Genomic DNA, 16116 nt, shown 5'->3' on the forward strand with positions numbered 1-16116 from the left:
ATGATTATAATGCCATTTGGGGATCCACCGAAGAGCTTTGTTTGAATTATGCAAATGTATGTGGCCATGAGTAATTGATAACATGTAGTGTGTTATAGCGCAGGTGCAACAGGAAGGTTTTGATGCATTTAAACTCGAGGAATAGTTCAAATTGCATTAAATGCTTGTTGCAATAATAAAGACATCTTTAAGACAGCGTGCTAGATTAGTATAACATGCAGTCATTAAGACACCTCATTAACACAGCCATATCCAGCGTCTACTTGTGTTGCTGATAAACATTTACTTCCCCGTTCAAGTAGTGTTGAGGGTGAAAAATGCCAAATGTCACAAAAGATTTAAGATAAAGTCTAATTTATTTTCTCAGTAATTTCCTCAGTAGTTTATCTTCTAATACAATCCAGCGTGGTTTAATGCAGGTAAGTCATTTAAAGAGGAATTTTTCTCCTCCGCTCCTCTAATCCTTCTCCTCTGCAAGAGAAGTGGTAAATTGGCCCTGTGGCTAGGGTGATTGTGGGTAAGAGCCCTTCTCCTCTTGGCCCCCATCACACTATCCTGCAGCTCGGCTGGCTCTCGAGAAGCAGCCAGGGGAGCTGTGCAGAGTATGTGATAAATTCACTTAATCTCTTTCCGGATTTTTCTGTGCGCTGGGCTTAGGTCAATTGAATCTACCCTTTGACTAGTGACAGTGAATATCTATTAAGCTTTAAATAAAGTCATAGGCTCTTTTGACAGTTTGTTGATGAGCTGGGCATCCCTCTGGAGAATTTTGAATGTTGCAGGTTTAATAATGTTTATGTAGTGTATGTAAATGTAAAGCAAAAGGGAAAGTTCACATTGACCAATTTATCTAAATTTCACAGGAATTTTCTCACGTTGTGGACCTCTAACAACGATTATTTGCATAACACTTTCAATTTTCATTCGCACTTATTGCTACATAGGATGCATTGACATGGCATTTGTATAACAGTTTTCAGACCGACCGTATTTTGTGTTTACCCCCGCTCACAGGATTTCAGGAAAAAACTAGTTATACACAATTTATATTTAATTATTAACTGTATAACTTAATGACATGATGTTCTTTTTTTCCTAATCTGTTGAATAGACCTTTTCCACAATAAACAAAAATTTCTGAATTAAAATTCATTTTAATATTTAATATTTTAATATCCTGAAAGCATTAAAAAAAGCCAAAAAAAAAGATGAAATTCTTGTAAGGGAATATAGAAAAAAAAAACATATTTTACCAGACTATCTGATTTACGGACAGCTATTTTTAATAGTTTTAAGTCATATAGTAGGAAATTCCTACCTGCTTTTGGAATGCCGGAAGAAGGTGTTGTCATGTCCAAAAAATGTCAGGACTCTTATTTTAGCAGAGAAGAATACTGCTTGACTGGAAATTAAGCAAACCCCCACCAGTTCCCCTGTGGCATGTAATGCTGTTTTAGAATTTTGAGAAAATAACATATTACCTAAAAACATACGTTAGTATCGAACACAGTGAATTTCTGTTTAAAAAAGGGCACATCTCACTCCCCTCCCCAAACTAAAATTGTAAGTGGAAAAGAAGACCCATGTATATGTTCCCATGTTTCTGTTGTCTATACTATTGTCATTTTTCAGATTTTTTTTTTTTTGTAGATTTTATTATTATTATTATTATTATTATTATTATTATTATTATTATAAAAAAAGATCTTATTTTTCTTTTGTATTACACATTTTGTGCATTGTACATTTTTAGTTGCAATAAAAGATATTGAATAAAAAATGTATATATTTTAACAATTTTTTTCTAAAAAAAAAAATATGCTGTGAAGAAGCTTTCTTAAAATATCTGGGTAAAGAATGAAAATGAACACTCTCATGCTCTGACTGTATAAGGTCATTGAATCTCCTAAAATATCTCTTTTTTTTTTTTCTTGGCAGCAAACTGCATATTTACGCTCCATTGCAGTTTAAGTCACCTCTGCTTTGAAGTACACCTAATCCCCCCAACCCGAATGAACATAAATGATTGTTTTTGGAGTTCACACCAGACATTTGCTAGTTAAATTGCTTTAGTTTTTAATAGCATTGCTGCATATTTGCAGTGTGTGAATATGAGGACGCAAGACTAGCCTTTATGTAATCCAGCAGCATCCCCTGAAATATAATGAAGATCCATTTGAAGTATTTATGATGAAGGCTTTATGAAACAAATAACGGTGATGGGGAGATGTGGGAAATGGAGCATGCCCCAAAGAACTGCGCTCTGATCAACCGCGTGTGATTGCTCGCACTTATACTTCTGTGGGTTAACCGGGACCATGCAGGAATCACACACACGCAGACTGTCCATTCCAAGGTCAGGTTTTCACAAGGCTTATGGGGAATGATACAAGAGATTATTGCTACGATCAATAAGCTGAAAATGAAACAAAGGGGAGCTCACTTTATTGACTTTCTCATGTACAGTGGCAGCTTTAACATTTAATTGTCTCTCAGTATTTAGCAACAACTCCCATTTAGCTCGCCCCTCAACGGGCGCAACAAAGAATAAGATCCAGCGTTCCCCACCGCCATTTTAAGAGCCTCTCGTCTCCCCGTTATATACACTCTTCTGAGAGTGTCTCATATAATATGTGGCATACAAAAATCAAATAAATCAAAGCGTGTGTGTTTTTTAACAGCTTGGCATGTCTGTGAAATTCCTCTCCAAATCAACACGAGAGCCTTCGAAATTTTAGCGCATCTTGCATCAAAAGTCAAGGAGCATTCAGCTCCTCATTCTGGCATGATTCTATGAAATCATTCCTAACATTGAGCTCTTGATTATTCCACGTTCGAGATTGTACTATAGCAGAAAATGTGTTTATGCTTTTTTTTTTTCTTCTATTTATTAATAAGGCACTGGCTAATCACTTGGCACAGGATGTGCAGGACGCTAAAGCCCGTTTGAGGAGGAAGAAAAAAAGTGAAAAAGAAGGAAACAGAATGTCTAAATGCTCACTAGTAAAAGCAGCGTCTATCCTCAATATGACAGAAACAGACCTGGTGGACATGCTGGACACAGATGAGGTCAGTATTGTGGGAAACAAAACTAGGAATAGTTTCAGAATAACATGGGAATTAGAAATGGAAAAATAAATAAGACTCAAGCATTTGTTTGGCATAATTTGTACATGTGAATATTCTGATTAGACCTGCCAAAATTGTACACATGGGTGGGTACTTTATTTTTATTTTATTTTTTTATGTAATTTCCGCATGTTTAAGCTGAACCGCTTTTAGGGTCATCCAGTGACACCATGGCACTCTTACACACCCACACAAAAGAAGTTTAAGTATTTTCTTTGTGGCTTTTAACGGCATTTCCGGCCATGTTTTGTGATTTGCAGTGTGAGGAGGCGTTTTTGGGTCGTGGGCCAGACACAGATTGGGCTGAACATGTACAACACATCCTTCAGCAGCAGGTTTGATTTAATCAGCAATTCATACTTTTTTTTATTTTTTTTTATTCCGTAATCACATTTTTTTCAGTATTCATAATTTTGTTAATGTGGTGCTTTTAGTGCAATTTACCTTTTTTTTTTAAATATATCCTGCAGATTTTAAAATGAACATATTAATCTTTTAAGGCCCTTTCACACCGTGAAAAAGCGAAACAAATCGGAGATGAATGGTCTATTCACTGGTCTCTTTTTGTCAGGCTGAACAGAAAGCAAAATCACGGTACAATAGACGGTGCGATGTGTATGCATCTTTCAACTGCTCTGCCATTTGACTATCAGAAGAACAGAAGCATGAGAAGCTCAGGACTATAATTTCAACAATAATTCAAAAACAAACGTAACAGATAGCAAGTAAAGTCATTTCTCATGTGGAATTTAATCATGAAAGGTCAGCAGCAAAAACACTGGTCCAAAAATGATGTCTAAATTTGTATTATTAAAGGTATCATATAATTATTAAAGATTTGCATAATTTGTCATATTTTTATAAATCCTCAAAATATAGAATATTCAATTCTAAAAACCAATTGGTGAGTGAAAAAAATGTTGTATATATGTTGTAATATACAAGAATGTATAGAGCAAATAAATTGTTAAACCCAGTTCACACATTTGTTTTCTTATAAAGGAAGTGCATGCAATACAAATCATTAATCATTTAAAATTATTTTAATCTTTTGACAGTCTTAGTTTTTAATTATTGAAAAGGTCATTGATGCAAAGTGAACAAAATGCACATATAAAATTGTGGTGAAAGAATGTTGGAGTAACTTATTGTGGGTAAGTGTAAATATGTGCAGAATACAGACAAAAGAATACTGATGGGGAGTCTGAACGTTTGAGTGATATTTTATTCAAACCATTGGCTAATTGTAGGTTATGCGTGTAGTGTAAAGCGAACTGTAAACATTTAATTTAGAATAATTTTCAGGCTTAGGCTCAACATGTGTGGAGTGTGAAGGCTGCTGCTCCATTGTCCAGTTTTTAGTGCATGAGCACCACCAAATGTTCTGATATGTGTATCTGCAGCAACTCCAAAGACATGACCCAGAGCTCAAATCTGGTCGGTATGCTTCATCGCTAGTGGAAAAAAAAGGGAAAAAATCAACACACTCTACAAAGAGAAAAAAAAACTTAGCTCCCGGTGTGAAAGGCTCAGTAAGAAACCATTGTTTCAAAATTGAAAATCTTGTTCACGCCGAATATTCATGTTATTCATATTAAGATTGACTGAATTAGCTCACAAGTTACTCCAAATTCCAAACTTTAGCCTATTTTTACATGCAGTGTTTATTTGTTATGAATAAAATTAAATCTCTTTGCAATAATATCTAGAAGATCATTAAAGTATTTATGATTTCTCCTCCGTGTGTGTGTGTGTGTATGCTTGGCTGTCAGCCTGAAACGTGCATCTAGTATGATTCACAGGCTCTGACGTGTCACTACATCGCTAGTGGCTTTGACCTTTGACCTCTGTGACCTGTCTATACCCGGTCTGCACATCTCTGCCTCTCGCCGCTGGACACTTTAGAGGACTCTGAAGACTGCCATCAGGCAGCTCAGTCTCTCTCTCCTCCTTTTTCTCTCTCTCTTTCTCCTGCTTCCTCTGCTGGGCTGTGAGACCCCGAAGCAGCTTGTTAGTGGTGGGCCAAGTATTGATCTGGCAGGTCTGTCGATGCAGGGAGATTGAGCCAAGCTCCACTAGAGACTCTCCACCAGCAGGCTGCTATTGACACACTCGCATACATACACATACACACAAACAGAGCAGCGGCCCGCAGGAGACTCTTCACAGGCAAGTTGCTATCGACGTTTTCTCGACTCGGCCGACACAACTGCTCGCTGTATGACAAGGCTGAGACCAGCCTGAGTCCCCAGAGAGGTGCGCTGACACCGACACGGTGACCTGCGCGTTAGTTTCTTTTCTTTCAACACGCTCATCCTGTTTTTTTCCACCCTCCGTCTCCTAACGCGCTCCACAGGGAGGGTGGCTCTTCCTCTGACTAGTGATCAAGCGAGTTTATTGGCAGGTGAGCTTTTTTATGTTCTCTTTTTTGGGGGGAAGGAAGAAACAGACCACTAGGTCAATGTTGCGATTTGTTTATGTTGTACTTGCATGTTTTGATCTCAACCCAGGCTCATTGGAAAAACACGCCTCTGGCGACATGGCTGCAAATTGATATTACGTTGTGTGTTGCACATTTTGCGACACTTTCAAAGTGAAATGTGTAGTAAGGGGCGCTAAAATTCTCAGTTTTTTTTTTTTTTTTAAAGAACAGTATAAATCTGGCAGCATTTTGTTACGTTGATTCTTGTACGCATCAATTCAGAAATAAAATGTTTCTTTATGAATTGTCTTTATCACGTTTGAAAATAACATACAATACCCCTGTTCTAAACCCAACCGACAATGTTAACACATTTGCTGAAACAACCATTTTAGCTTGCTTCTACAGGTCTTTGAGCCATTTTATTTGGACACGTTTCATACTCCTACCCGAGCGCTCCACATCGCAAGTGTAATACTGTACCAGGTGAGCTATCGAGCAAGTTTACGTAGTCAGAAGAGCTATATATATGGAGTTGGCTGTGTGATGCGAATGTCAATTTTTTTGTTTATTTATTGTAGGAATGCACCAAATGTTCAGCAACCGAAATTATTCGGCCTAAAATAACCCCCCCAAAAAAAAAAACTCTTAAGCGAAAAGACCGAAGAAATTATATCGAACAATGACGTGACACAATTAAAATAAAGGCACGCACTTACGCAGCAAACATGTCGGCAATGTGGAAGCATTTAAAACTGTCCGAGAAAGAAAATCATTACAAGCTCCGACAGCGAGAGACTGTTTTGTACTGCATTGCATGTCTTCGATAAGAAGAAGAGGTGGTTGTTGCTGGTTACTGTATGATGACTGAAATCACAAAATGGCCTTAATCTATTAGTAAATAAACAACAGACGTTATGTTTTCTAATACACGCACCAAGACAAAATAATGATAACAATAATTACAACAGCTCTATTGAAACATTTATTATAACATTCACACAATTTGTTCAAATTGGGATCTGTAATATTTTCTAATGTTTTAAAAAGAAGTCTTCTGCTCAGCAAAGCTTAATTATTTGTACATTAAAACACATGCCTGATTCAAGAAGGGGGTCTTAAAAATAACCAAAGAATATTATTTTACTAACTTAGTAATTTTAAGTTAAATTGTGCTTTGTTGGTAGGATGTAATGTCTACTAGAATGTTTAAAAATTCTTCAGTGTTAAGTAAATAAATTGTTTTGTAGTTGATTTTTTTCCTTTGGAAAGACAAAACTGCAAAAAGCACATTTTGGCTATTTAATTTGTGCACTGGTGGAAAAATTGGCTCAATACATGGGGGGTGGGGTCTTTATTAATCGATCATCTAAACCCCGTTATCATAACTTGTGCGAAAAGGAATAAAAATTGCTGATCTTTTAATGCCCTCTAGTGTTCGTTTTGTAGTGTATAGGTAAATTTTGGTAAATTGGAGTAAAAATGTAGGTAGAGGCATGTTTTTCCAATGAGCTTGGGTTGTTTGATCTTCATACGATTCTCCAAAGCCACTGGTGTATGCGAAGTTCCATGGCCATTACATGTCAGTACTACGGTCTTTTTGTGGAAAATCAGGATTGGTAATATGTGTGTGTGCTACCTAAGCGAGGTCTTTTCTCTCGCCTGTCAGTCTCTGTGTATAGCGTGAGCTGTCACTGTCAGCCACTAATGGCGGAACTACTGTGACGACTTCCTATTACTGCTGTGGCCCTGTCAATACCGCAGCCATCACTCCAGTGCCACATGTCAACGTAACAAGCTCATGCATGTCAGAATAATGTTGGGACTCGGTGAGTGCGTTTTGAAGAGGTGCCTTTCACTCTCATGTCATTTTATCTGCCTGTCTGAGTCGTGCAGGAAAGGAAATCACACAAAAGCTTACGGGCTGTTGCTTCTGATCTGTTGCCTTTGCCACAGCGCGTTTCCGCTTTGCTAGCCTCAGATAACATTAATGAACATATTTCTCTCTCTCTCTCTTTGGATATCTCGCTTTTTATTTCCCCTTTTCTTGCCACGACGTGCTCCAAGCACCTCTAAACTCATTCCCTTCTCTCTTAATGAGACAACAACACTTCCTCACTTGAGGGTCACAACCTGGGAATAACATCACCAACCTATAAGCATTTAGTCCACAGTGCTCCCTGCGGCTTAACGTGTCAGGCCGTGAATAACCCATCCTATGCTGAGTGTCCACCCGCAAACCCTCATCTAGCCCAGGGACCCCCTTTCGCCCAGTAGCAGTAGACATTTAATTGCTTGCGTTTATTTGTGGATTCCTAATTATTGACTAGAGGTAAATTATAACACCACGGCCTTTATGAAGAGATGGAAATGACTGTTAGAGCTAATGAACTGAGCCACCCTGCCTCTAGTCATTTATCAACCACATTCATCTCGACCTGACAGCACAGAGTCATTTCAGAAGTCGTGCCCCCCCTCCATCCTCATATTATTTCATGACCAGCAGAATATGGATTGTAATGCTTTAATTTTAGCTGTAATTTTTCTGTTCTGTTAGGCTTAAGCTGAGGAGAGCATTTCCACATTTTTGGACATATATATGTATATGTGGTGATTTGTTTTTAGAGAGCAAAATATAAACCACCTACACGCTAAAGGAAAGTGGCACTATGTAAACTTAATTTAATTGCTGCAGCAATTAAAGCAGTGACTGCAATTGGCAGAGCTGCAGCCCACAGTAATCAATGTGTCAGCTTCCTTTTTTTTCTTTTAATATTGGAGCCAATACTTAACTCAACAGCTTATTTCCCCTACATAGATCTGTAAGCCCCCATCATTGAAACCTAATCCTTAAATTTTTTCAGCAGTATAATTTAGAAAACACAAGAAACATGTGATGACTTGACTACACCTTAGTTTTAAACATTAGTGTTTTTTTTAATTAATTTTGTCAAGTGATTTGTGTGAATGTATTAGGTTTATTCTATATTTCTGTATAGCTTTAAATTTATTTTCATAAGTTTTTCATCTATTTTTTTTTCTTTCGTCCTTTCTTTCGGCAATTACTGAAAATGATTTTAATAGTTTGCTAGAATTAATAAACAATTATAACACAAAGGGCCATACGTTTTTTATATATGCTGGGGTGATTCAGCTGTCCTTATATCATAATGAAGTAAAAAGCCTAATTGACAGAATGAAATGTTACAATATTACAAACTACCTTACTGAGTAGAAAAGAGAAAACAGGTTGCAAAATATTGTGGGTCAGTTTCCCAAAAAACTGATATGCATAAATTAATAATTCATGATATTTGTAAATAAATAAATCAAGAAAAATACTGTTTAGATGTATACATTGATATCTGAAAATGCTGTTACTTTTTCATTCATTTTCTTTAAAATGGAATTTTTAAACCTATCTGAAACCAACATGAATACAAAGAGTACATGTCTAATAGCTTTTAAACTGGAGATTGTGGAACCTCTTGTTCATCATTGACCGCTACGGCATCATTCTCCTTCCATGTAATGACCGTCACTCCATATGCATTCATCAGCACTAGCGATGTCAAGCACCAGTGAACCTAACATGACAGCATCGTCAACAGACCACTCTGCTCTGAGCGTGATGCTATTGTTTGATCCTCATTCTGCTCCCTCCCCTCCATCAGTTCCTAATGAGAGAGAAAGGGAACAAAGACTTGGGGAGTGCTCCATATTTATTCTACAGTGTATTTAGGTCAGATCTACCGGCTCAGGTTGTATAGACCTGCCGATGTAAGAAACAACATTTAAAAAAGGAGTTTTAATTACAAGTATCTGTAGCCCCAAGTGTCCAATTCCCTTTCATATTGGTCTCCAGTGGTTTGAAAGGGAGAATGGGAAGAGAGGCATTGCAGGGTGGGTAATTACTGGCACAGAAGAATAGATTGGTGCTACGCTTGATTTTCTTACCTGATCTCTTGTTTTCCCACATGTGACACATTCATTATCTTCTAATCAAATGCAGACTTTAGTAGGTCTTGGGTGTTTTGGTTGTTGTTTTTATTTTTTTGTTATTCCCACGTTCAATAATTTTGATTTCAAATTAATTTTGTGAAGATCAAAGATCAGAAAGCTTTATATTCTTCTGTGATCATAGAACGCCATGTTTTGTTTAGTTTTTCTTAATCAGCCACACTTCACGGTGGCCTAGATGTGGGTGAATTCGTCAAGGTGTGCGGAAGTGGCATCCGAAGAGCTGTGTGCTGACAGATTTTAGTATTTCTTTGGCACCTGAGAGGGAAACACGGGAAGCAATGGCGCTTTATAGATATTCGACTCAAACCGCAACGCCGCTTTGCGTAGATCTCCCAAAACATCTAGCTGATTTTACGCAAATCTACTCCTGGTTTCCGCATAAACCGGCCTCACAAAAGCTACTCTTAAGGCCGATAACAAAAGGGAGCCTGATCAATCCATTTAGAGAGAGTATCCGTGGGTGTGTGTCTTAGTGGGATGAAGCTCAGAGTGTATTGTGACTGGGCCTGTAGCTTCGCCCCAGGCGCCTTCACACTCTATGAAGCCAGCGTCACTTAATTGGACTATAAAACACCTTCATATTGTTGCAGGGTTTTTTTTTTTCTTGCCCCCACTTCTCCTCAGGCCAGGCCAGTCGATTCCGAATCAACTCCTGGGCGTGTTAATGAAAACGCAGCCCAAAAGAGAGCTTTGCTGAATAGTGAACAGCTCACCGGGGCTGTCCAAAGGGAGGAGATTACCTGCTAAAGCAGCTGTTACATGATAATGACGGAGTCTGCCGTCCCCGTGGGCCTGTTTGAGCGAGCACAGCCAAGATGTGACTTAGGCCTCCCAGGCTAGCGTGGCATCAGATGCCGTAGCATTTCTGTGTTGTGCAATAAAATGGCAGATTTTTAAGAGTAATTAAATAATATTACATTCCTTTGCCATAACCCCTGCAGCCATTTCTTCTGTAGTTGAAGTTTAGCACCGCTCAAGCGGGCTTTTGATGAAGTCAGCACGGAGACCGGCTTCTACTCCAGTCTACCTGCCCCAGGGGAAAACACTGCTCCCTCTCTCCCTAATGAGACGCACACTTCTCTCCCTCCGACTTTCTTTCCTCTTCATTTGCGATGCATCTCTCTTGCTCTTGCGTTTACACGTCTCTCTTTTCAGCCTGACACACAGGCTTCTGCTGGATTCGGCTGGGGTTAAGACCATTTATTTTTCTGTGCGAAGTCGCTCAATGAAGAATATAAAAAATGCATGTTACTGTGTGTCTTTTAGAAAAGTTTAATTCAATATTTATGGATGATGCAGGCCTTTGATCCCCAATGCTAATTACCGCAGAGTCCTTGAGAAGGTTTTGGGGGGGAAGAAGAAAGCGAAGTCAGAGTATAGGTTACTGCAGCCTCCGCGCTCGGCTTTAGCGCAGAGCAGACACGCGCGCTGCGAGTTTAGCATCCCTTCCTCGTTCCTTGCATTGCTAGGAGCGGTGGCAGGCCGTGAGTGGCGTGGCAGCAAATCAAACCTCAAAACAATCCCATTTACTGTTGTGTTCGGCTGGTTTCTCACAAAATAACCTCTTCTGGAGATTGAAGAAAAGCCTTCGTGACCTGTTCCTTGAATTTGTTCCTTGTCATAATTAATCAGAGTGAAGTCTTGAGTTTCATCACAGGTTAGAGTCGTTATCAAAGCCAAAGACACCCCGGAGAAGCTGTCTGGTGTCAAAAAAGGCAAAGGAAAAAAGCCGCTCTCTTCTTTTTGACAGGTTTTCTTTTCTTTCCCCCTCTCTCTCTCTCCCTAGATCCCCTCTGCAGGCCTGCTGATGGACGCCATGCTGGTGAAGATGAAGGAGGGCAAAGTGCTGACAGAGGAACTGGCTGCACTTACAGCTGCAGTCAGCAAAAACGCCTGACCGGAGGAAAAAAAAAAAGACAGAAAGGGAGCAAGAGACTGTAATACTTCTGTAAGATGGAGTGTGTCCTGCATGGCAGTGGAGGCCCCTTGTCTACACGGTACTCCACCCGTTTTCTGCTCTTACCCTCTTGTAGCCCTGTGCCTCACACAACAAACTCTTGGATAAATGATGCAACGTAAAGTGCTTTTTATGATATGCCTTTTAAAACAAACATTGATTTGTTGGGAGATAAAAAGATACAGTACTTGAAAAGCACCATATTTTGGTTTGTTGAATTTTATAGATCGTAGAAACCACTTTTCTGTAACTGAGAGATTACTATTTCTTTATTTCACCTAGTGTTTTACTTGAATGTAAATTACTGTGAAATCGATTTTTTTGACCTGATATTAAGAATATTTTAGACACATTAACATGTCTGTGTAAATTCACACCACTATGTATATGTGGCCACAGCAAACTTCAGTTAAAATCAAGGCTGAAGTTGCATAATGATTGCTCAGTTGGATATTTTATGGTAGTATTATTTGTTTTTAGCTCATTTGTTTTTGTATGCACCATTGTCTTCAATTATGAATAATCTTGCACAATTTTAATAATATAAACTCGATGTAGATAGTGTATAATATATGCAAGGTGTGTCTTGTGACTGAACTATTTTAATTTCTCAGTAGTAACTAAGGACATTTTATGAGAATGCACTTAATGAAGAGCTTTCTATAAACTAAATTAACTAAAATTGTGAATGGTTGCATCCATTTGCTTGTATGCAAATATGTTCATCACCATGGTTGAGACCAGACTATGCTTCTATATTTTAATAATTATTATCCAGTTCACATTTCTGCATTGTCTGGTTCCATATAAGTCGATGCAGATAAGGTGTAAAATATATACACTGTATATACAAGTGGTGTACATGGTGGCTTAGTGGTAGTGCCAATACACTTATACATACATTTCAGTAGCAGAGATGATGTGCAATCCATGTTTTATTAAATTGAATATATATATATATATATATTTCAGTCTTTTTTTTAAGACTGAATCTAGTAATACACATATTTAACTATTCAAATTCTGTATTGGTCCATCTGAGGTAATTTTATTTAATTTTTTACACAATTTTAAAGTGGAAGATGGGTGTGTTTTTCTCTGTCCTGTTACCAAAACTCTTATAGCTTTTGAAAAGCATGTATAAAAATATGTCAACAAATTTCTTCATTTTTCCCTCAGGCAGGTGTTTATTTTAAATGGTTGGTTTCATGGTCAAAAAAATAATATTTATCATATAAAAATAACAGTTTGTCATAAAAATCACACAAATCACACAAGGTGACTCAAACCTCAAGCTTATCAATTTTCTGTGATACAATTTATTAAACAATGGTATAAATGATGGACCAAACTTAATTAAAAAAATAGTGGTTTACATTTGTTTTTAAGGAAAAACTATTTAGTAACAGGAATGAAACTGGGTAACAAGAAAGAGTATCCATTATATTCGTGTATAGGTTTGACTACACACGTGAGATGTTAATGCTGATATAGTGAAGAGTGTTGAACGCTGCCTAAAAATGCCAAATCATGTTTCTTTTTAAATCTAGTAGTCTGCGGAGGTTTTTGTTAGGGTTATGTTTTGAGGTAGAGGAAGGGTTGTGAGATGAAGTGTAAATACTGAAAAATAATAAATATTAAATTAAAATTGATATTAACAATAATAAACTTAACTGAAAAGGCATTATTTGTTTTTCTGTGGATATTGTTTTCTTAGAGTGCAGGTCACACTCAAACACCATTCAATGTATGGGTCTAATACATAATTGCCACAGGACAGAAATTGCAAGTACATTTTCTGTCATACTTGCAGGAATGTAATATAAAACAACAATGCAGGAAGGTACCTGGGGACATGACTAAAATGTGTATTTTATCTAGAATATTATAGATTTATTTTGACGTAAATATATTTAAAGCACAGAAGGGATATGGAGGTACAAAAAAATGCAAAATGATTTCTGAAGGATTTTAAACATTATATTTCATGTTAAAGTGTAGCGTTAGACACTGGGGACATGTACAAATGCATTTAGATTATTGTACAGGACACTTGTCAAAATGTATTTTATAGTTATTTTTTATGCATATTTGTACATATAATGTCCAGGAACAGAAATGGTACCCATTTGTTGGAATGGCCTATATATATCTTAAATCTTAAAACACATTCCTTCTAAAAATCTGGTTGACTTGTAGGCAAAAAAATCTGGCAGAATTTGTGTAGTAAGAAACCATCCTTATATTTTAAATTATATATAATTTGACTTTCTCCATTGTTATTCACTCTTTTCCCCTTTGCATACAATTAGAAACCTTGTAAAGTCATCCGTTCAAAAATGAACCATAAGAATTCTACTTTTTATCTAATCAGTTTTATGCTAATGATGTCGTTTGCATTTATCTTTTTGTAATGAAGGATTAGCTCAAGACTGTCCTAAGCATCTCAGGGACCAATTTATCTGCCACCCTGGATCAGGGGGCCCTTGTGGTTAATTACCATTCGTTAATGTAGTTTGGATCCTTTCTTCTTTGAATACTCGAGAGCATGCTATTGTAAATATTTGTCCCATATAAATGTGCTGGTTTCTAGTCACTGTCCTCAAGCATAATGTGTCTAATGACAAACATTAATAACTTGCAGCTGGGAAAACTACAGAGAGGACTGGCGTGCGCAGGAATAGCTGCACGCAAATTAGCACGAACTTGATGTCTCTTGCCTTAATGCATACTGCATAGTCAACATGTTTGCGTACCCGCTCCATCCGCCTGCCGCAGCCTCTATTTCTGTGACATTCAAATGCACAGAGCTCCCTGAGGTTTAATTAACATGGCCTTCCTCAGCCACCCACTGAAAATGAAAACATAAAGAAACATTCAACCCCACGTCTGGAATCCAAACTTTTGTGTCATGTAATATTTCATGCTTTAAAAGAGAGAATGAAAGCTTTCCCTCTCTGTCTCATTGCTGTGTCTTCTTGTGAACGTTTCATTAAGAAATGCACCTTAGGGGACCGACTGATCAGGACTTCTAAATGCTAGGATTTTCCCTTTCCTCCATCCCTTTGTTCCTCTTATCATTTTATCTCTCTCTTACACATTCATTCGCTCAGTGTTTTTTTTTTTTTTGTTTTTTTTCCTTTCACCCTTAATCTCTCCTTTTCTTCTTTTTGATAGTCTTGGCAGGCTCCTCTGAGAGCGGGGGTTCACCTCCCGCTGTGGGTAGCTGGGTGCCACAGGGGCTGTTGGGAGTGATGATGAGGGGCTGCTGGAGCCTCAACCCATGAACCTCCCCCTCCCCTTTTCCAAAATCAATAACGGAGACTACTGAGGTCTCCTGCAGCATTACTGGAACAGGTCCATCACAGGTCATACCCGAATCAGTGCTCAGATGAAATGACTGAGAGGTCAAATTTGACAACTGAGGCTAAACATGTTCACATTCGTCTGTTTGAAGTGCATCTGGGTGACAGGAATATATTTATTCCATCAATTAATATGTAAGACAACACATCTTGGTAAGCTTCGTGAACAAAATAGGAGGTGCAGCTCAACCTAGATCAATAATGTCTTTCTACTCATGCCAGATATGGAAGTCGCTTGAAATGGCACATCATTGCTGCTTCTCAAATTCCTGTCTTGCTTTGATTTATGTGTGCAATTAATTGTATAGAGCTTGTTTTTATTTTCCTAGTTATTCTCCTGTGTCGTGTCTCAACAACTACTCTCCTCCCACTTCAGTGATTAGGAAATTTTAATAGTAGAGAGACTGGTTATGACACATAAGACTGAATCACATTTGACCATTGCATTCGCAATCATCCTGGCACACTGTCACATTGAAAACAATGAATTATATGTTGTTCATTAACTGTGGGCTACTGTTCAACAATATCCCACAGATTAGACAGTCTGATCAATATGGCATGTAGAGTTGAGTCTAATTGTATGTAATTATCACAACCATTTTTTTCACATCCAGTTTTCATGTCTAGTATTTATTTATTTATTTACTTATATTTAAATGTTTCTTTGGCTGCAGGATCAGTACCAAGGTTCACAAAAGTATAACCCAATGAGCAGATTGTAAGTCTATCATTTTATTAATCTACATTTTCATTTGTGCACAGTTAACAATGTTGAGTAGTAACTAATTACATGTAATCTGGATTATGTAATCAGATTCCAAAAAAATTAAGAAAATAATTAAATAATTTCTTAACCAGTTAGATTATATTACATTTTAAAATACACATAATCAGACTACAGTTACTTCTTTATTGATCAGATTAGATTACATTTTATTCACACAATAGCAATAAATTATCCGTAATTAATTGAGTCTCCCTAATTATCTTTTAAATGTTACTTTTTAAATAGTCTACAACCTAAATATGTTCAGAAAGCCATCCAGTTTTGTAGATAGTCACACAAAGACCAGTCAATATTCAGATTATTGTTTTCTCATTTCAACACTGCATCAACTACTGTTGATGCACTACTAAACTACTTTTGTCTTTCAAACACATTAAAATGCACAAATGCACGTTATTTCTTATTTACATGTAATGCAAGGATTCCCTAT

General features: G+C 37.4%; 1 protein-coding gene across 1 annotated transcript in view; it reads left to right on the plus strand.

Annotated features, from left to right (window-relative positions):
- The window catches only part of cntln (centlein, centrosomal protein), a 119200-nt gene extending 106050 nt beyond the window's left edge, over positions 1-13150 (plus strand). Inside the window, 3 exon segments of the mRNA XM_051115796.1 lie at positions 2899-3069; positions 3390-3464; positions 11361-13150. Of these exon segments, the coding sequence (XP_050971753.1) occupies positions 2899-3069; positions 3390-3464; positions 11361-11471 (357 nt within the window). The 3' untranslated portion in view covers positions 11472-13150.
- The last annotated feature ends 2966 nt before the right edge of the window (positions 13151-16116 follow it).

Source organism: Labeo rohita, chromosome 1 (assembly GCF_022985175.1).
Source record: "Labeo rohita strain BAU-BD-2019 chromosome 1, IGBB_LRoh.1.0, whole genome shotgun sequence".
NCBI lineage: Eukaryota > Metazoa > Chordata > Actinopteri > Cypriniformes > Cyprinidae > Labeo > Labeo rohita.